General features: G+C 39.6%; 1 protein-coding gene across 4 annotated transcripts in view; it reads right to left on the bottom strand.

The window, feature by feature from the left end:
- Positions 1-21195, bottom strand: part of GRIA3 (glutamate ionotropic receptor AMPA type subunit 3) — a 210701-nt gene that overhangs the window by 30277 nt on the left and 159229 nt on the right. For 2 of the 4 annotated variants that reach the window (XM_054039726.1, XM_054039724.1), the window contains exons 13-14: positions 6557-6804; positions 5886-6000 (exon numbers count right to left, since the gene is read on the bottom strand). In XM_054039726.1, the coding sequence (XP_053895701.1) occupies positions 5886-6000; positions 6557-6804 (363 nt within the window). The remainder of the gene's footprint in view (positions 1-5885; positions 6001-6556; positions 6805-21195) is intronic. The other 2 variants (XM_054039725.1, XM_054039727.1) reach the window with 1 other exon arrangement.

Raw genomic sequence — 21195 nt, 5'->3', positions numbered from 1 at the left:
CATATTGCACCATAAGTCAATGACACATGCATATCTCATTCCATGATACACCTTGCATCTGTTCCTTGTTGCGATAGCTTCTATCTTTCCCCAAATATTTCCTCCTTTAAAGGAAAAACAAAACAGTTTTGAAAAGGCTGTTTAACGTCTCCTCTTGACATTAAAATAACAAACAAACCAATGTTCATATTTTATGCATTAAAACTAGAGATGAGCCTGAACCAAAAATCTGGATCCAAACTGCTTCAACCTTTGTGAATGTTTGGATCCAAATCCAAGTTTCAGTCTGGCTCTCTAGTCCTATCTTGGGCTGAAGTAAAATCGTGGATCAGAACACTCTAAGATTTTGAAGAAGTCTGGATCCAAATCTGGATTTGAACTTGGATTGGGCTCACCTTTAATTAAAATGTACATCCTCGTATCCAGCTCTCTGAGTTGCACTATTGGAATAGGAAAAGTATAATTACAATAATAATACGCTGCTATTCAATATTGTATTTCATTTGAAGATCTCAGTGTGCTGCACAAACAGTGCAATGTTAGGAATAAAAGGGTTGTAATCCGTCTTAAATTAGATCACAAGACTTCACTGCAGCCCTTACCGTACACAGTGTGAAATCCATGCTAAAGCCAAGCAGTAATCAATGAACAACATAGTGGGCCAAGTTCATTCCTGGTGTAACTCCACTGGATTGTGTAGAGTTACACCAGGAATGAATTTCAGCCTCCTGTGTTTGAGTTTCATACCAATCAATCAAAAGAAAAAAACAGCATGTAAATATTTTTAACACTTGCATTAGCATCATAATGGCTCCCCTATTCAGCACCGATACCATGCCAACACTGAGCAGTGTCATTACATTGGACACCTCCACTGACATTACATTAGCTCCTTTGTAGCTGACACAATGTTAAGAGAAGTTCATTGCTACCGTTATTGTGCTAGTTGACGTCTAGGAAATACTTCAAGTCTGTTCTTAATGTACAGGCTCTTCAATCTTTGACTACCTTGCGAGTTTCTGATCAATACATAAAAGATGGGCTATGTTTTGAGAGGGACATTGTTTTACATACTTATTTGATGTCATAATAAGAACCTGGCATTAAAATAATGTATATACTTGCAAAATTCAATCTGTCAGCCTGGGGCAGGGAAGGGGATTATAGACTTTAGAGAGAGAAATGGGAGAAAATGCAGGTAAAGATTTGTCTTTAACCATATATAATACAAAATAATGTATTGGTACCTGCAATATGTACATATGCAGGGCTGTGGTTCTCTTTTGGGGTTCAGGAGACAACTTGAACTTTGCTTTAAGGGTGTGTGATGTCAACAGAATCCCTCAAAAGCATTACAGTTAAATTTAAGTTACAGTAATGATTACAGTAATATGGACACTAACTGATTAGCTTTTGCAAAAGATGAGTTGTCCAAAGTAACTTAAAGTTCTTTGCTAAAATCCACACTGTAAAAACTGTGCTACCTTCTGCACAGTTGGGCATATATTATTTATATTTTAATGCCAAAACACACCAGCCAGTGGTATTAAGTGCCTGCAAAATATCACCATTGGAAATGAACACTTTTAAAATAAAAAATCTTTTTTTGACAACTCTAGAAGTAATAATTTAAAAACCCTAGCTTAATCTGCTTTGAGGTTCTTTCTCCCTCCACCTCTCCAAGGAGAAAGTATACATCTGGCCTGAGAACTGGCTTGGCCCACATTCTATTCCCAGGGGACTTACGCTGCTGAGTGACAAATCCCTGATGATTGAGGTTTATAGCTGAAATAACCATCCAGCCCTTAACCCCAAACATTACAATAAACAACAAATAAATAGGAGAGAGATTTGTGATTCATGGTTAAAAAGGACAAATCAAAGGTTCTCCTCATTTCCATTTTCTTTTCCTTTATCATGGAATAACTGAACTGCTTTTCTAGCATTTACTAACACAGGCTTGAGTATTTGTTAACAGAGAGCATTATTTCCTTTAAATGATGCCTGAGCAAATACAAAAATAGAAAGATGACCTTGCCCTTACTATTTATTACCTTTGTAAAAAAAAAACCCTGTTTTAGATTTCTCAGAACTTTAAATATTAGTTGGCGGTTTGTAGTTCAGGCAACTGGTGAAGCTGCATTGTACAAAGAAATCTCTTTCATGGGGTAGAGGCAGACAATACAGTGTTGGATGCTGGGAGGAAAATGAACATTTAATATACTTGCACTCCTAATGTTATATAAAAGGTTGCTTGAGGGACAAGAATGAGAACTAAGAAGCCTATTAAAATCCATACTCTTTTCCAGGCTGGTGATGAGTACTGAAGAACTGGAGTGATTAAATTAATCTGAATTTCAGTCTTTTCTTTCCTTTTATTACACAACTGCTTTTGCTAATATCCCAGATGACTGAAGTAACAGATTAATTCACTAACTAGCCAGATGTAATCAACTTTTATTAATAAAACACAATAGTAATTTGCAATAATTGTCCAAAACTCTGCAGCTTACTAAAAATACTGCAGTATTTTGGACCAATACAAAAGCATTTTATTTGAGAGATTGCATGTTATAGTTCCAATCTGAATACTTTTCAGAACAAAAAGACATTTTGAATGAATTTTGTTGGCAATTCCTGCACTCCGTATGATCAGCAATGTCATGGTAATGATAATACCTAGCCCAGTCCAGCTTCCCTGTGCAAATTACACAGGTAAATGCAAACTAGGGCTGTCAATTAATCACAGTTAACTCTTGTGATTAACTCACAAAAATTAATCGCGATTAAAAAAATTAATCGTAATTAATCGCAGTTTTAATTACACTCTTAAACAATAGAATACCAATTGAAATGTATTAAATATTTTGGATGTTTTTCTACATTTTCATACATATTGTATTCTGTATTGTAATTAAAATCAAAGTGTATATTATTTTATTAAAAATATTTGCACTGTAAAAATTATTAACAAAAAAAATAGTATTTTTCAGTTCATCTCATACAAGTACTATAGTGCAATCTCTTTGTTGTGAAAGTGCAACTTACAAATGTAGATTTTTTTTGTTACATAACTGCACTCAAAAAGAAAACAATGTAAAACTTTAGAACCTACAAGTCCACTCAGTCCTACTTCTTGTTCAGCTAATGGCTAAGACAAACAAGTTTGTTTACATTTACAGGAGATAATGCTGCCCTCTTCTTATTTACAATGTCACCAGAAAGTGAGAATTGCCATTTGCATGGCACTTTTGTAGCCAGCATTACAAGGTATTTATGTGCCAGATATGCAAAATATTCGTTTGCCCCTTCATGCTTCGGCCACCATTCCAAAGGATATGCTTCCATGCTGATGATGCTTGTTAAAAAAAATAATGCGTTAATTAAATTTGTGACTGAAGTCCTTGGGGGAGAATTGTATGGCCCCTTCTCTGTTTTACCCGCATTCTGCCATATCTCATGTTATAGCAGTCTCAGATGACGACCCAGCACATGTTGTTCATTTTAAGAACACTTTCACTGCAGATTTGACAAAATGCAAAGAAGGTACCAATGTGAGATTTCTAAAGATAGCTACAGTATTCAATCCAAGGTTTAAGAATTGGAAGTGCCTTCCAAAATCTGAGAGGGATGAGGTGTGGAGCATGCTTTCAGAAGTCTTAAAAGATCAACACTCCAAAGCGGAAACTACAGAACCCGAGCCACCAAAAAAGAAAAATCAACCTTCTGCTGGTGGCTTATGACTCAGATAATGAAAATGAACGTGTGTCGGTCCGCACTGTTTTGGATTGTTATCGAGCAGAACCCGTCATCAGCATGGACGCATGTTCCCTGACCTGGAATGGTGGTTGAAGCATGAAAGGACATGTGAATCTTTAGCGCATCTGGCATGTAAATATCTTGCAATGCCGGCTACAACAGTGCCATGAGAATGCCTGTTCTCAATTTCAGATGACATTGTAAACAAGAAGCGGGCAGCATTATCTCCTGCAAATGTAAACAAACTTGTTCAGCCAATTGCTAAGACAAACAAGAAGTAGTACTGAGTGGACTTTTAGGCTCTAAAGTTTTACATTGTTTTATTTTTGAATGCAGTGTTTTTGTACATAATTCGACATTCATAAGTTCAACTTTCATGATAAAGAGATTTCACTATAGTACTTGTATTAGGTGAATTGAAAAATATGATTTCTTTTGTTTTTTTATAGGGCAAATATTTGTAATAAAAAATCAATATAAAGTGAGCACTGTACACTTTGTATTCTGTGTTGTAATTGAAATCAATATATTTGAAAATGTAGAAATCATCCAAAATATTTAAATTAATGGTATTCTATTATTGTTTAACAGTGCGATTAATCATGATTAATTTTTTAATCGCTTGACAGCCCTAATGCAAACATAATTGTTAATCACTTAGTTTTGTGAGGAAGTGGTCAATAATATGGACACTAACTGATTAGCTTTTGCAAAAGATGAGTTGTTCAAAGTAACTTTTAGTTAAAATCCACACTGTTAAAATAATGAGTGAAGTCCTGGCTCCACTTGATGGCATTTGGACCCAATATCTGTTTAACTAGTGCAGCAAATACAATTTTATTCCCTTCTATCTAAGATATTTACAACGTGACAGTCTCTGTAGTATTAAAGATTACGTTCTAGTCTAGGTTACGTGCCATTGAAATTGCTTTTTTAAAAGCTACATTTACATTTGGAAATGAATCCTTTCCAGACCACCACACACTTCAGTTGTGCAAGCAGAGACTGCTATCCTGTGCAGGCAATGCATCTCCTATTTCTAGTCACAGGTACTGCAATTTCCAAGTACTTGTAAAATGTTTCCTGCCAGAAGGGTGTCACAGGAGAATCAGTCCTTAGTTTTAAACACAATCTTGCTGCTGTAATAAGTGCTTTACCCTCATCTACTGAGCCTCGTTAGCAATTGGTTTTACAACCAAACTTACTTTTCTTTCTTACTTACTTTTCTGAGCTACGGGTAACCTAAGGTAAGATGTATCTCTCCTCTGGAATCCAGTCCAGCTCCCACTGGCCACTGGAGAGGCCAGCTGTGTATGCTGGTACTAGACTGCTATGCCCATCTTAAGCCAACAAAAAAGGGCTAAGGAGAATTGATCCTACAGACTTCAAGACTTTTGCTGTTCGCTGTTTTGCCCTTATAAAAGGGTCTCTTAAAAATACAACAAATAGCCTCAAATCACTGAACTATGAAACACCTTGTGCTCAAAGTGTTAATGCGTGATCACTATTTCTTTGTACAAGGATGAGCTCAGATGAACACTTCCTAACTTAATGCACCCCTGGCAGGGCCAACACTACTGGAGCCTCTATCTCAGGGGTCGGCAACCTTTCAGAAGTGGTGTGCCGAGCCTTCATTTATTCACTCTAATTTAAGATTTCGCGTGCCAGTAATACATTTTAACGTTTTTAGAAGGTCTCTTTCTATAAGTCTATAATATACATAAATAAACTATTATTGTATGTAAAGTAAATAAGGTTTTTAAAATATCTAAGAAGCTTCATTTAAAATTAAATTAAAATGCAGAGCCCCCGGACCGGTGGCCAGGACCTGGGCCGTGTGAGTGCCACTGAAAATCAGCTCGTGTGCCGCCTTCAGCACCCGTGCCATAGGTTGCCTACCCCTGCTCTATCTGTTAGTTAAATAAGGATCCCGAGTTTGATTAAACTGTACATGACGAAAATAAGACCATGTCTCATTTAAAAAGCTACTGCGCGAGCAAGCGGCTTTTTTCGTGATTATTCAGATGGTTCTAATCTGTGTTCTTTTTTCGCCTTGATAAGTCAAATAACAGCCTTGCCGATTACTCTTCACTAAGGTACCCGATTGTGGTGACATTGAGGCTGACCTTGGAGTCACCTCCCCCGCTGCCGCACTCTCCTTTGTCGTACCACCATTTGTTTTTCAATTTGTCCAAGAGGCCTTGCTCATTCAGTTTTAATACTGCCAGGTTAACAGCATTTCTTGAAACGATAAAACATAACTCGTAAGAAAATGCACAAACGCTTAAGAAATCGTAACGTATAAAAAAAGGAGCACAAGAGGACAAATTGGCTAAATTTCACAGAACGTGGAGCCATAAAAATGTTTCTACAGCAAATACAGGGTTAAATATTGGAAGGTGGCATGGAGGATAACATTTGCTCAGAACTGAAGTGTGCGGGATGGGGAAATTGGCTTTGAGGAAAAAAAGGAACAAGAACACCACATCATGCAATTAACATTCGTCACATATGGCAGTTTAACTTGGCTTTTACCATTTAAATTGAAAAAGCCATTGAACTGTAAAATTAAAACAGCAACAAACAATCAGAAAGGACAACACAGAGAGAACATTAAAAAATGGATGCATTAAGTAAATGAAACCATAATTTACCGTCTTATTTTACTCCATGGAATATTGAAGATTTTAAACTTTAAAGTTACCTCAAAATCCACAAGAAAGAAAATGACAACACAATACATCAGGGTAGGTGGAATACTATAACAACATATATATTGTTATATTATTCCACCCACCTTAATGCTGAGCCTTTTGGAGTTGCTACACCATAGCCTTTGGAATCCAGGTTCCCACCAACTTTCATTGTGTCACATGGCTTTCGCTGCTCGATATACTCGTTCATGGTCGATTCAAGGAGGAAGGCAAACTTTCCCTTTGACTTCCGCACTCTAGCGACCCCGTCAGCTGTTGTTTTGGTAAATACAGATGGCTCTGCTGACTTCATATACGACCACATTTTCTCATAGACTGCTATTTTTGATCTCTGAGAAAGATAACAGAAAGCAGACAAAGGCATTTTTTATTAAGTACGCACATTGCGCAGTATGTAAGTGTTGTGCTGTCAAAGTCTACATAATACAGATTAGGTTGCAATTGACTGAAGAGAACTGTCAATAACTATGGTTTTGTGGACTGTGCCCAGCACAAAGGGGCCCTGAACTGGTTAGCCTCTAGCTGCTAACACACTATGTATGCTGAATAATAATAAATGCAGCAGGTGAAGTTAGCTAATGGAGAACAGTACTGGCCCCTAAACAATTACCAAACACAGCAAGAAGTTAGGAAAAAAGTGGTAGGCAAGAGAGAAATGTAGCTGAGACATTTCTCTTGCTAACTGACATTTAATTGGCAGTTTAACATTCAAAATGAAAAACAGTGCATTCCATCCCAGTCCCTTGATCTTTCTGCTTGCGTGTGTGCTGCTGTAAGATCGAACCAGATAAAAAATATTAAATCCTAGCTCATCTGTTATGGCTAATACATGCAAATGAAGGTCCTCTACTTTTCCACACAAATCATTGCTATCCGTTTATTTCATTCTATAACACACCACTGGTGAACCATAGACATCTGCTTATTAAAGAACGCTCAAGAAGACAAGAATTTGCTTCTCATAGTGGTGATGTAAGGTTTAGAACTGCAGCCAAGCAGGGCCGGCGCTTCCATTTAGGCGACCTGTCACCTGGGCGGCAATTCGGCGGCGGGGGGGGTCCTTCCACGCTCCGGGTCTTCGGCGGCACTTCTGCAGTGGGTCCTTCACTTGCTCCGGGACCTGCCGCCGAAGTGCCCCGAAGACCGGGAGTGTGGAAGGACTCCCCCGCCGCAGAATTGCCGCTGATGGCCGGGAGTGTGGAAAGATCCCCGCCTAGGGCGTCAAAAACCCTGGCGTCGCTCCTGCAGGCAAGAGACGACAGTAGCTCTACTGGGCTATTAAAAGATGAGGCTACCCATCTGGGAGATATGTACAGTGATTACAAAGACTTTAGTAAACACTGATCGACTTTTTTTGTTCAGATAGTTTCAAATTTTGCTGAAAAATAACAAGCATGCTAGTAAGAAGCTGATAGTCTACATTACGCTCTCTTGCTCTCATTAAAGTGAAGAGCTTGATAGACCACAGGCTATTTTATTATAACCAGCTGCTGGTTATGCATTTTTTAAGTGCATGTTGATTTGTTCAGTTTGGAGACAGCCAAACATAATGATCCTGGCTCTAAGACACATGCTTAGTAACTTAGGGAGGCAGAACAACCTTTAAAACAACAAGTTGGTGTGTTACCTCCCCTTTCTCCTTTCTGTCCGCTCTTCGTGTCGCAACCGTGGATGGCAGAAAACTCCGTGCTAGGGAATCCCCTCATCCCACCCTACACACATTACTATAAACCTTCTTAATGTACCGAGAGTGAAATCAGTAGTATACTGCACCATCACTTAATGTTCCCTGTCTGTCCCACGCAGTGCAATAATGCCTGGTTAATTACTGCAAACTCAGGATTTAGTCAGTCTAAGCCATCTAACTTTGTCACATTCCTTGTCAACCCTTATCTGGAATCACTAAAGCTATAACAGTAGGTACCACACACAGTGGTTAAGGTCAGTGCAAACTATTGTGAACTTGTAGCAGAAGACTCTTCATTCGAGCTCAAGTCATGTTTTTTTCTTTTCCTTCAGGACAATTCAGTGTGCTTTGGATAATATAGTGACTAATAACTACTATGTAAACATTTTATAGATAGCAAATCCTGCCTTCATTCCTTGTATTAAAATCCTGATGTAGCTGTGATTGATAGAGAGGAGTATAGGGCCAGGCTTTTATTATAACTATTTCTCCGAGTGAGCTGAAAACCAATTGAAAATACAATGCAATTAAAACCATCATGATACACAACAGAAAATCAGAGAGAAGGCAGAATAGTGTGCCTTCATTAAAAGGTGGGTTGGACACCATACAGTAGTCGAGAGATTAAAAATAAAAATATTTATTGGAGAAAAATAGTTTTTGCAGATGCTTTTTAAAAGTGTGAGGAATGAACTGCAGAGGTACCTAGTTACGGAAGTGGGGTGGTGAAATCAACACCCCATGTGAGCATGGGAAGGAGCTAGGGTATTAGTCTTGGACCTGGGTCTGATTCCCTGCTTTATCACAGACTTCCTGTGTGACCTTGGGCATGTCACATCATTTTTCTGTGCCTCAGTTCCCTACTTCTGTAACATGGGGATAACACAGCCCTACCTTTCAGGGGTGTTGTGGTGATAAATACCTCAGAGGTGCTCACATAGGGGAGCCATATAAGTACCTAGGAGAGACAATAAAAAGCATGACTGCCCACTTTTATAATATATCCTCTTGGTCAAGCTTACAGAATGGGAAGAGACTGTCTAGGAAGGAATATGGCAGAAAGGGATCTAGGGGTTATAGTGGACACTATGAGTTAACAGTGTGATGCTGTTGCAAAAAAAGCAAACATGATTCTGGGATGTATTAACAGGTGTGTTGTGAGCAAGACACAAGAAGTCATTCTTCCGCTCTACCCTGCTCTGGTTAGGCCTCAGCTGGAGTATTGTGTCCAGTTCTGGGCTCCGCATTTCAAGAAATATGTGGAGAAATTGGAAAGGGTCCAGAGAAGAGCAACAAGAATGATTAAAGGTCTTGAGAGCATGACCTATGAAGGAAGGCTGAAAGAATTGGGTTTGTTTAGTCTGGAAAAGAGAAGACTGAGAGGGGACATGATAGCAGTTTTCAGGTATCTAAAAGGGTGTCATAAGGAGGAGGGAGAAAACTTGTTCACCTTAGCCTCTAAGGATAGAACAAGAAGCAATGGGCTTAAACTGCAGCAAGGGAGGTCTAGGTTGGACATTAGGAAAAAGTTCCTAACTGTCAGGGTGGTTAAACACTGGAATAAATTGCCTAGGGAGGTTGTGGAATCTCCATCTCTGGAGATATTTAAGAGTAGGTTAGATAAATGTCTATCAGGGATGGTCTAGACAGTATTTGGTCCTGCCATGAGGGCAGGGGACTGGACTTGATGACCTCTCGAGGTCCCTTCCAGTCCTAGAATCTATGAATCTATGAATCTACATTTACTCTATCCAGCATCTTTCTACCAAAGTATCCTGACATATTTTATCAAGTTTACACTGACACACAATCTATATGCCGAAATCACTTTATCCACTATTCAAACACGGCCACCTGTGGGTTACAACATGGCACATGTTTAACAAAACACAGCACCACTATGTGATGGGTTAGGCCAGGAATGTAATGACTTTAGTGGGAATTTGACCTTGGCATGGGGTTTAAGCCCCTACTGAAGTTCTGTGAACTTTTTCATGACCAGAGCTTACTTTTATATAAAAAAGGGCAATTCCAGAAGCCATAATGTCAAGCTGGGGCATTGGTTACATATTAACTGAGAGCAAATTGTCAAGCACTGAATTGCCAATCTGGCTTTATGCAGTAACAGAGTTTCCTTGGAGGTTTCCTATCAAAGAAATAATTGCGTGAAGGAAAGTCTAGAATATGAGTCTTTAGCTCAGTTTTATACCTTTCATCAATGGCAGACTTTTTCAGCCCACCTTACATCTCAGAAGCTGCCCAGAACACAATCCCTGTGCTTGTGATGTCTATAATATACACCCAGAGATGCCGCAGGAGGATCCATAAACAGCATTGTCCTGCCTATGCCTCCTCCCCCAGAGAACTACCCTCTGTAGCAGCATTCCCTCTCCCTCTGAACCCCACAGAGGTGCTTCACACAGGTGCAGGGATCCATGGGGATGAGGAGAAGGAAGGAGAAGATGGCCAGAACTAAGATTAGATATGTAATACAACCAGAAGTTGTCATACTTTTCTGTGGACCTCCCTACTTGAAGAAAAACCTCCCTTGGGGGAGTATTTCCTTTTCCAGGTTAGTAAGGGAAACGTTAACTAAACCTTCCTCTTGAGCCCATTAACAAGATGTGAGCTCATAGATGGATTAGACAACCCTGGTGCATTACAAAATGTAGGTTTTGTTACTTTAATTTTGTACTGGGTCTTGGTGATTTTTTTGCAGCATCAAAGTTCTGTGCAAAACTTCAGAAGACAACAATTATGTTGCCTTTGTTGGCTAGGTAATCTGGGAATTTAGGTGACATCTTTCTGTTCATCTCACACCTGCACTGAGGCTATCAAGGCACAGCTGTGCCTTGCACACAGGATAGGAAATAGCTGAGTTGGAGAAGCTGGTTTATTATGTAGTGGCAGGCGCTGGAGTTGTTACTATTGCTGGTATCAAAGCCAAACAAGCTTTATGGAAGCTGAATCCTAGAGAGTATTAGCTTAGCAGCCCTGTGCCTCAAGGCAGCACACAGGCGTGGAATGCATAAGCAAGTTTCTGAAAGACCAGAGCAGATGAGACAAATAAAAACATATGCTGTATACACAGTTCTGGGCCCTGCAACCTGTTAAATAACACTAAAACCAGAGTAACTAGCCATGAGTAAGAACTTTAAAAATGTTTTTCATGTGTGTATACATATACACTCGCACATACAGTAGTATATTATAGATAGAGCTGGTAGCAACAATTGGTTGGCGAATTGATGTAGTGGTTGTAGTGTAGACATGGCTTACGACGGCACCGGCTGCCTTTAATTCTGACATTTCCTAATTTCTGAGTGGTTGACTTTGTAACCTTAATCTTCTTTTAACATTACTTTTTGTAAGTAATACAAAACACACATGCAGATGTGTGCCTAAGTTAGAGCTTTACTGTCTGTCTCTAAAAGCTAAAGATTTCCTTGCCAAGATTTTACATGAAGTAAAATGTGTTTTGCTCAATTGTTGGTTCATTTTCTCATCTAGTTGTATCTTTAATGAAACAGTTGAATTATAACATGTTTTTTTCCTTTTCAATGCCTAGCCCACACTGGATTTTCTGTTTTAATAAGTCCTCTCTTACTGTTTCCAGCTGGCATGAATACCTAAAAGCAATTTGCAATGCATCTGTGAATTGTTATTAATATTTTTATTTGATAAGGGCCAACAGCATGCTCAGTGTGGTACAAGGCACAAATAAAGATGTGCTCCCTGCTCCAAAGATGTTATAATGTAAGTGACAGATGAACATTTCCTTAGAGGAGAGGATGTCCTTGTGCTGAAGGAATGGGCATGGCGGGGCGCGGGAAAGGGAGGGTAGGTCAGCATTCTGTTCCTGGCTTGTCCACAGACGTCCATAAATCATGTGCAAGTCACTTAGGGGCAGATTTTTAAAGGCAGTTAGGTGCCTCAATCCCACCTACTGGGATTTGTCAGAGACAGGCACGTAGGCATTTAAAAAAATCTCGCTAGGTGCCTATTGGCATCTTTAGACACACAAATGCCTTTAAAAACCTTGTCATTAACCACTTTGGCTTCAGTTTCCCCATCTGTAAAATAGGGATACCAGTAATTGCCTACTTCATAGGGATGTTTGTTAATTTTCAATCTTTGTACAGTAAGTACTCTAGGAGGGTGACATATTATTATCATTGCATTTCCAAATACTAAAATCCATATGATTCATAGTCAGCTTTAATAGTATTTAGCCTAACTTTTCTCACAGAGTGTTCCCGTCTCTTAACTCATTTTTGTATCTGATGATAAAAGAAATCAGTATGTTTTTACATGTATCAGTTTTCATCTCACATCTCAGAGGCATTTTGCTGATTTCTCCCTCAAACAGGATTTTTCTCAGAAGCCACGTTTTGTTAACTTCAGCTCTACAGAAGGACTGTAACATTCTGGTGTGCTCCCTCTAACCAGACAAAACAATAACTTACCTTCCGGCAACGAATGTTTGTCTGTATTGGCTGGAAAAGGCTGAAAAAAAATTAGAGATTTGCTTCCCTGGACAGGGGTAGGTGTGAGTGGCTGGCTAAGACTGAAAACTTCTGATGGAAAAGTGCGTATAACTGGGTCTAGGGATTTTCCTGCCCGAGACAGACCAGCAAATGTCAGCCCTTACCGTCACACACAAAGTAAAGCAGCCTCTGACTAGAGCTGGTCAAAAATTTTCATTTGAAATGGGATTTTTTGGATGAAAAATGGCATTTTGTTTAAACATAAATTTTCATGGAAAAATGTGCATTTCTTTGGAAATGTTTCCAGTGTTTCATGAAAAAGTGTAAATCAAAACCAATTATAAACTGAACATTTTTCAGCCTTTTGATTTTTTTTGTCAATAAAATCAAAAGATATTTGTACATTTTTTAAGAAAAATTGTCACCCCCCTCCCCAATCCCTCCTGAAAATATTTTCTGAGCAGCTTCTATTACTTATTGTTTTGCTTCCCCACACAATTCTCTGTTATACCAGTGTGGGAGAGCCAGCCTTGGGAAGTACCTACTTGTGCAGTTTTTAAGGCCAAGAAGCCATCACTGGAGGCATATTTGGGTTGGCGGTCATATTGGTCATATTACAGATATAAACACAATCATATAAAATACTTTGCCTCTGACTAAAAGATGACTTTTAAAGTACTGTAGTTTTTTTTAAAAAAAGCTTAAAAGCACAGATATAAGACATATTCTAAGCCCCAAAATGGAATGGATTTCTGTGTTTTGCAAATTCCTTTTCATTTCTTTGATACTGCTCTTCAGAAATCCATCAATAAACGCTTCCTTGGAACTTCAAGAGGGATATTGTTACCATTTCCCCCCCTCACACATGTTAAAATTTCAGTGTGTTTCATCTAGGCCTTGGGACACATTAAAGCCTCTTTTCATTATCACAAGCTTGCTGTAGATATAAATAGACATGACCTTAGCTTAGTCAACAACCGTTTTCCCTCTTCATTGTGAGAAGTTTATGCATAAACATGAACCACGTACATTTCCTTCACCTCAGACATAAGGGTATATTTTTATTGCCAGGCATACAAAAGCTTTTAATGTTAACACAAGCAGCGCCTCTAATTCCCTGCCTGACATGCTGAGAATTTACTTCATTCTGTCCATCACTAATCACTATCCAAATATAAATCTCCCTTAGGTAGCAATGTTTTTATTTTAAAATAATCCCCCAGCACAATCAGTCCAGATTTTTTCACCTTTCACTAATCTTATTTTACTTTCTAATTCTCCCATTGTTTGTGTGTGTGTGTGTGAGAGAGAGAGAGACATTTTGATATTTTAAATGAAAAAATGCAACACTCTCCAACATAAATATTAAGCTTCATCCAGGCTGGATTTAAATATTACACACATCAGAAAATAAACCAGACTTACCTGCACAATTGCCAACTTTCACATGGTAAATAAGCACCCCGACTTTCACAATAAACCAAAAATCAAGCTAATCCCATTTCAAAACAAGGCCAAAACAAGCCAATCCCTAAGAACCCCAACACTCTGTGACTAGATCCCCCAGTGTGCAATCTGGGACTGCGGTGGGCCCGCTGTGTAACCCGGACTCTTTCCCTCCCTTGTCCCTGCTTGCCAGGAGCCAATCAAAAAAAAAAAAAAAAAAAAAAAAGCAACAAGCTACAAGCCAAACAAGGTACAAGCCAAAAACTAGCCAACAAGCAACTCACAAGCCAATTAAGCCAAAAACAAGCCCAATTTCTGTGTTTTTCCCGCAGGTTTGGCATGTCTGCTTACCTGTCAATCACTGATTATTTTTTCCATTACACTCAATGGCAGAAATGGGCTAAATCAGGAATTAGCAAACTTGGTTCGAATAAAATGGAACTGAATCTGAATGAAGTCTGGTCTTGTTTTTGCAACATCAAAACTTACCCAGATGACATTTTCCAAAACCAAAACACACCCCTAGCTAAATCTACCTCTAACTCACAGTAAAATATCTTTGGGAGAACCAATGCTTTCTTTCAAAGGCTGTACTATCTTTGCCTCTATGCAGATATTTGTCTCCTCCTTCAGATTTCCTATCAGTCTCTTCCAAAATTGAAAAGGAGTGAAGCCATTATACTAGAACAAAACCATATTTTTACAGCCATTCTTAAAATATTTTAGTTCTAAATAGAGTTCTTTTCTTTTTAGAATATTCTATCCTCTCTTCTACTTAGCGTCCCTGTTCAAAAACGCTGCCTCAGATATTCTGTATTAGACTATTTAAAAAATATGGCTAAAATTATTCTTTCTTCATTTTCTCCTTTTCCCAGAAGACATACCAGAGAATTCTTTCCCCATAGATTATGGGGTATAACATCTGAGATGCTCTTATGAATATCAGTATTGCCAACCACAAGCATTCCAAATTATCAAATTAGATCCCCAAATCATGAGATTTAAACCCACCCCAATGTTTTGGATTTTTCCAATTTCTGAACTTTTAGGTCACAATTGGAGACATGTTTTCAAGCTCTCGTCTGCACAATGAAGGCTAGAAATGTTCTAAAAAAAAAAAAAGAGAGAGAAAGCTGAGATTCTCACATGTTCATAAGAATCCAGGAGGTGGGGCTTGAGAAAAAACACAAAATATCGCGGCTCTCGGAATAGAATTTCAATGCGTATAATTTGGCAGGCACTGAGTCACAGCCAAATCTTGGCTGAGTTTACTGGGATCAGATGGTGGGACCAGAAAACAACTGTTGTAGCTCCCTGGGGCTGGTTCTAAGATTGCTTTCACCCTGATATACCTTAGAGCAGCCTAGGAAATGCTGGAAACTGTACCATTTGATTATGGCCCCCAAGGACCATCCACCAGCTGAGGATAGTAAATGTGTAGCACATTTTGGCCACATCCCCTCTGCGCTCCTTTCACCAGTGGCTGTAAGAAGGTGGTGTAGGAGATACAAGCCCTCCTCGAGTTCCCTCTGTAACTCAGTGTTATATGTCACAACCTGGCCATTTGTGATCTTGTTTTCTCTTAGTATTTGTTGCATTACAAATGTTTTTGGGCTTTCTTTAAGGTTGACTTTGCCGGTTACACATTGCAATGGTTAGTCAATGCTGTGGCTATGAATCTTAAGATGCCAGAAAGGTAAGGTAAGGAAGCCAACAGCAAGGGTGCATTGTACCCTGGCCAGAACAACAGGCAGGGACAGAAAGCGAAAAGACAACATAACACAGTTTAACATGCTCTTCTACTCTGTGTGACATTTTTAACCACTTTCACTTTATAGGGGCAGTCAATACTGGAAGACTGTTTGCTTATGCAAAATGCTAAAGTCCACAATAAAATTAGTGCAGTTTCTGTTTAATCTGAATGATACAGTGTTATTGTTATATAGATCTACATGTGCATACTACAGTGCTGTAAGTCAGAGGTGGATTAAGGGCTCCTGGGGCCTTGGGCCAGAGCACATGGGGGGCCTCTCCCTACTCCTTCCGCCTGCGGTTCCACCCTTGTTCTGCCCCTTCCCCCGTGACCCTACCCCCGTTTTGCCCACAGTCCCACCCCATTCCGCCTCCCTACTGCAGCCCTGCAACCTGTTGGCTCCTTTCTGCCCCTCACACTGTGGCCCCAAGACCAGAGAAGCTCTGTCTCCCTGCCACAGCCACCTCCTGGGGCCGCAGCTGGGGTCAGGGCACTGGGGCTTCCCTGGCCTGCCCGGCGCTTCTGCCAACCCTCCAGGATTGTCCTGGAGAAGATTAATCTTTAATTAAAGATTATGTCATGTGATGAAATCTCCAGGAATATGTCCAACAAAAATTGGCAACCCTAGTTAGGGTGCGTGGGCTTCCCTGCGGCTTCTACGAGGGCTCCAACTTCCGCCACCCCATGGCAGATTTTTGCTGGGGTGCCCATTTTCCAGGGCCCCCCCCATTGGCCGAGGCCCTTGGGCACGGGCCCTAGGGGCCCATTGGATAATCTGCCACTGCTGTAAGTCTAATTGGTCATGTGTAAATATTACCGTTCTTTCCCACACTTCACAGTTTTTCTTTCCTAAATGCAATTAGCTTTTCCATAGCAGTTGCTGGATCCAACAATGTATGTGCAGCCAGGTGGATACTACTAACAAAAAGTGAAAAAGCGTGCCAGAGGATTCCTTTGGTATCATTCTTGTCTCATGGACTTGAGGTCATAGGGTTCAACACCCATATCAATCAGGCAGAGGGCCAATACCTTGGGCTTTCAGTGCAGTGAATTGACAGTGTAATTCAGTGTGGTGGCTGCACTTTTAGTTGCTCTGTTCTTTGAATGATACATTAACATGTCTTCTCTGCCTCTCCCTGGTGGGATACTCAGGTGAGAGTAAATGATCACATGACAATATTTGAAAGAGCAGGGGATGACCCAGTGATAGGCCCACAGACTGTATATGAGCTACTGTAGAGCACATAATGGCTGCTATAATAACACTGTACTAATAACATAATTATTGCAATTCTCTAGTGCCTTCATCTAGATATCCAAGCTCTTTACTAATAAGAAAAAATTAGGTCTCATAGCTCCCCCTTGAAGTCCCATTTTCCAAATGAGTAAACTAAAGTACAGAGAGGTTAAGTTACTTACTGAAGGTCGCATGGGAAAACGTGGCAGAACTAGCTAAACTTTATGTTAGCATAGAAGATACATGCCACAGCTTTTATCTACATGCCAGCACTTTGATTACCTATATTGAGGAGGGTCAGTACATGATCATCTTGTTTTTATTACATCCTGGTTTAAAACTCCTGGTGAAATGAAAGTTAGTCACATCCTCCCCCGCCAAAGAAATATGCACCATGTGCTGCTCCCTCACTAATCCCAGCTCCTCATTCTATCAAGTTCCAAATGTCTGAGGCAAGGCTCTGTTGTGTGTACTGAATTTATTTGTACATTGCTGGGATATACTAATTTTTCATCCCATAGGTATATAAAATAAAAGTTTGGCTGTTGGGCTCTAATATTTAGAGCCCAAGATACCTCTGGGTATCTTCCTATCACCCAGTGAAGGCAGTGAGTTTGTGATGAGAGTCATTCTGCCTCATTCTTGTCACACTGGTTTGAAGTTTGACTCCCCTGAAGTCATTGGAGTGACACTCTCAGGTATAAACGGGTGTCACTGAGAACCAGGGCCTTCAAATCTGTGGCTTCCTGTTTTTCTTTTGGGACCTTTGTAACTCAGTTCAGACCCGCCCTAGAGGAGGTTGTGAGGAAAGATTCTCTGCTGCTGATCACTCCTGCAGGGTGGGAAAGAGAAACACCTGAACCCCTTATATACACCTCTACCTCGATATAACGCTGTCCTCGGGCGCCAAAAAATCTTACCGCGTTATAGGTGAAACCGTGTTATATTGAATTTGCTTTGATCCACCGGAGTGCGCAGCCCCGCCCCGCCCCCGAGCACTGCTTTACCGCATTCTGTCTGAATTCGTGTTATATCGGGTCGTGTTATATCGAGGTAGAGGTATATTCCCATCCTTGCTCAGAACAGGACCAGCAGCAAAGAGGGGCCTTGGTGGGTGTCAGGTCGGGAGGAAGCCCAAATGTCAGGACTAAATATATAGGGAGGGGCAGAAAATGTTTGCAAAAATCATGAATCAGTCACTAATCCAAAATTTCCTTCAGACATCTGTAACTTTTTGCAAATTTTCCCCTGACAATTGTACTGCCCTCACCATAAAAGAAGCTTCCCATTACTAGTCTCTCTTCAGTATTTTATTCACACTAGTCCAGATCATTTTGAAAAGATGTGTGGGTAGGAAATAGATAATATGCTGTAGTTTCTTTTTAAAAAAGACAAATCTTATTTTTTCAAGTGAGCTGAATTCATATAAAGAGACAAACAAATCACCATTCAAGCTGTAACTAGCCTACACTTCATTGGTATGTCAATAACCATCTGAGTAATAGATTGTAAATCAAGTTTTAAAGAATTTCCTTTCCTTGCACAATATTGAACACCAGGATAAGCCTGTATTCATCTCCCCGCACTTTATTGCTGACATCCACTCATCCGCATTGCAATATTGAACTCAAAATTAAAATGACTCCTTTTACCAACAGACGGGCTGGTTTTTCAAACTTCTTTATGTTTCACTAGCAGAGCCAGTCCTAGGCGTATTCACATTCAATGGAAAAGTAAATTCTGGAAATTTAGAAGAGATGATGCCCTGGGTATCCTACTCTGAAAAGATCTCATGTCATGCTAACCTCTTACATTTAGCCTGTGGCTAAAGTTAGTCCTGCCCATACATTTTGGGCACATCCACAACTCCCCAGGGTTCCTTTGGAGTAGAACCAATGTAGTTTTGTTGTGCAAAGGGAGACTGGATAAGTGGGGGAGTCCATAGTTGTATCGGAGCAGGGCTATGCAGAAGCAGGCACCAGAAGAGATGATGGTGGGCTCCTGTCTGTCCTCCTTTGGGGGAGTGGCACAAAAGGACCTGTGGAGATTACTTCAGCTTTTGAGGAATCTTCTGGGTATCTTCCTATCACCCAGCTCAGCTATTCAGGCCATGCTCTGGATTTGGCCCTTGATGAATTTCCATGGCACAACATTTGTCAGCACGATATTTGAACACTGTTAGGCCTGACAAGTTTTCCGCTCCAGTCAGACAAGGCCAATATCCAGGCAATGATGGAGCAATCCCAGTGCATCGCATGAAACGATGTTTCATATTCACATCATTCAAGTTTCTAAACCTTCATGTATTTGCTAATTATGCAAAAGTAAAACTAGCAGCGTGGTGGGTAATTTGTCAGCACCCATGTACTTTAAATGAATCCCTCTCAAAACACCGTTGTGTGGCACAGCAGGATTATATAAAGTAGTACGGTAACTTGAGAAACTAGGTGTCCCCACCGTCTTGAGCAATATCATTATCATATTGCTGGTCTCCAAAAACTAGAACATTCAAACAGCAAGTGATTTCTTCCTGGGGAGCTCACGGCTTTGCTTCAGCTGTATATCCACAGCTATATCTGATACGCTGTTATTTCACCTCCATATATTATGCCTGACCTGATAAAATAAGTCACCTACACAAAGCTGTTGGCAACTAAATGACTATTTAAATATGTAAGTTCACATTATTAAATTATAGCTACACATATGTGCATTGAAAAGCCCAATTATAATCACAAACCGAGTGGATAGAAGCATGCATGCTGTATAGTTTATGGTAATGTGAATACTTATGCAAACACTTGCTACTAAGACCTAATCAGTATAAGCTTTGGTTAGAAATCTTGCTAGTCTGCCTTCCTTATTAACTGGCCCATTCTTATTAACCCTAGGCTTCAGACGAATGACATCTGTCCCAGGAGTGGATAATGAATGGCCTGCTAATTTTAATTTCCATAAGGAGGCATTTTCCTTCTCAATCCAACATGTAAAGACAACAGCGCATTTAATTAGAGCACTTCAAAGAAAACCATTGCTCTGTAGGTATGTAACACTAGCTTTGCTTCACTCTTTAAAATTGCTTGTTAGTGTTTGCGCAGAAAGGGAAATCGGACAAAAGAAGCAGATTGTTAGAGAAAATAACTACTATCAGGCCATTCAGTATGCACTCACTGGAAAGACTGCTATTTCTGTGCATAGACATATGCATTTATAAATATTTGTATATGCACACACACACATATATACATGCACACTCTGCATGTTTTTATATCGTGTGTATATATGCTGTTTTCCATATTTTATTTATTAAAAACACTTAAAATTCATACTGTGCTAGTCTGTTTCAAACAAATATTGAATCTATACAAATATTGTATACAGATACACCTTGATATGTGGAGTTAACCGTTATTAGTAACATTGAATAAATAATGACCAGTTGCAGTTATTAATGTTGACCTAAACATTTCCCATCAAACCTTGTGTAAGGAATAAATAAAACAACAACCTTGATTCACCAGACTGTTTAAGGGAGGTTTAAGTCAGTGCTCTGCCTGATTGCTCGCTTTCTACATCAAATCTGAAAGATCTATTTATCTCATATTTTGGAAGCTATCTGTTTTCTGTGATATTCCATTCGCTAGAGACTATACGTGTAAACACACTTCAATATTTTTGTCAGGCATTTGTTATGATCACTTTGTGCTTGATGCCAAAACACAGAAACCTTTTCCTTATCCTAGTTTTATCCAAAGGCAAGAGCAAAGTATTTGTATGAATGCTGTTCTCCGAACAAGCCCTATATCTTCACAAGCAAACTGTATTTTGAAATTAGAAATCAAACCGAGTTTAGCTACAAATGAAGTCCATTGGGTTCAAAAGCAGTTCCCCATGGTATTTTTAGCAGGCTCTATTACTGATCTTCAGAAACACTAGGTTATAGTTTGATTGGATTAAATGCATAAATCTTGCATGGGAAGTATTGGTTTTCATTCGACACTCTCTGTTTACTAAATCACTTTCTGACACAATTTATTTCAGTGATCAGCACTCTTTGTCTTCATGCAGTATTACAGCAGGAAAACATAACCGCCTGTAACATGATTGCTAAA

The sequence above is a fragment of the Malaclemys terrapin genome, chromosome 9, assembly GCF_027887155.1.
Source record: "Malaclemys terrapin pileata isolate rMalTer1 chromosome 9, rMalTer1.hap1, whole genome shotgun sequence".
In the NCBI taxonomy this organism is placed as follows: domain Eukaryota; kingdom Metazoa; phylum Chordata; order Testudines; family Emydidae; genus Malaclemys; species Malaclemys terrapin.
Note: the sequence above shows the minus strand (reverse complement) of the source record. Positions and strands in the feature narration are given on the sequence as shown.